Source organism: Fulmarus glacialis, unplaced genomic scaffold (genome assembly GCF_000690835.1).
Source record: "Fulmarus glacialis isolate BGI_N327 unplaced genomic scaffold, ASM69083v1 scaffold17640, whole genome shotgun sequence".
Classification (NCBI taxonomy): Eukaryota; Metazoa; Chordata; class Aves; order Procellariiformes; family Procellariidae; genus Fulmarus; species Fulmarus glacialis.
The window spans coordinates 1,242-1,784 of NW_009187285.1; the positions used below are offsets into that span (position 1 = coordinate 1,242).

General features: G+C 59.1%; 1 protein-coding gene across 1 annotated transcript in view; it reads right to left on the minus strand.

Annotated features, from left to right (window-relative positions):
- Positions 1-31: 31 nt before the first annotated feature.
- Positions 32-543, minus strand: part of TCF25 (transcription factor 25 (basic helix-loop-helix)) — a gene marked incomplete at its 5' end in the record, with an annotated part of 18,432 nt that continues 17,920 nt past the window's right edge. Inside the window, 2 exons of the mRNA XM_009574618.1 lie at positions 32-277; positions 513-543. Coding sequence (XP_009572913.1) covers positions 116-277; positions 513-543 — 193 coding nt within the window. The remainder of the gene's footprint in view (positions 278-512) is intronic.

A 543-nucleotide genomic window follows, 5' to 3' on the forward strand; every position in this document is an offset into this window, starting at 1 on the left:
GTCGGAGCCCGTCCCCACAGCCAGAGCGGGCGCCTTGTGTGACTTTATTGGAGTGCGACACAAGATGGAGGGGTGATTACAGAGGGGTGGAAGGGGGGAGACGCGCACTCTGAGCTCAGTCCCAGTCCCCGTCGCCTTCGGGATTGTCGTCCCGGGGGGGTTCCTGAAACTGGATGTTCGCCAGCATGTCCCGCATGGCTGCCATGAGCCTGTTCACCCCCTGGTTAAGGTCCTGCCCTGCTCCAGCCTCTTCATCCCCGTCGTGCCTGATGTCCCCCTGCAAGAGAGCAGAGCTGGAGCGGCCAGGCAGGGAGCTGCCTGCCTGTCTGCAGCAGGCAGGGAGAGAGACAATGCCGCTTGCCAAAAAGCATCAGGCTGTTCTGCAACCTGACGTTTACACACTGCATATGCCAAGAGCCACTCCCTTTGCAGAAACACTGTGCGGTGGAAACTTCTGTGTACCGACAGCAAAAGTGTGCTCCGATCTGCCAGCGGCAGCTGACTGCACATACCTGCAAGTTAAAATTTGGCAACAGAGATCGG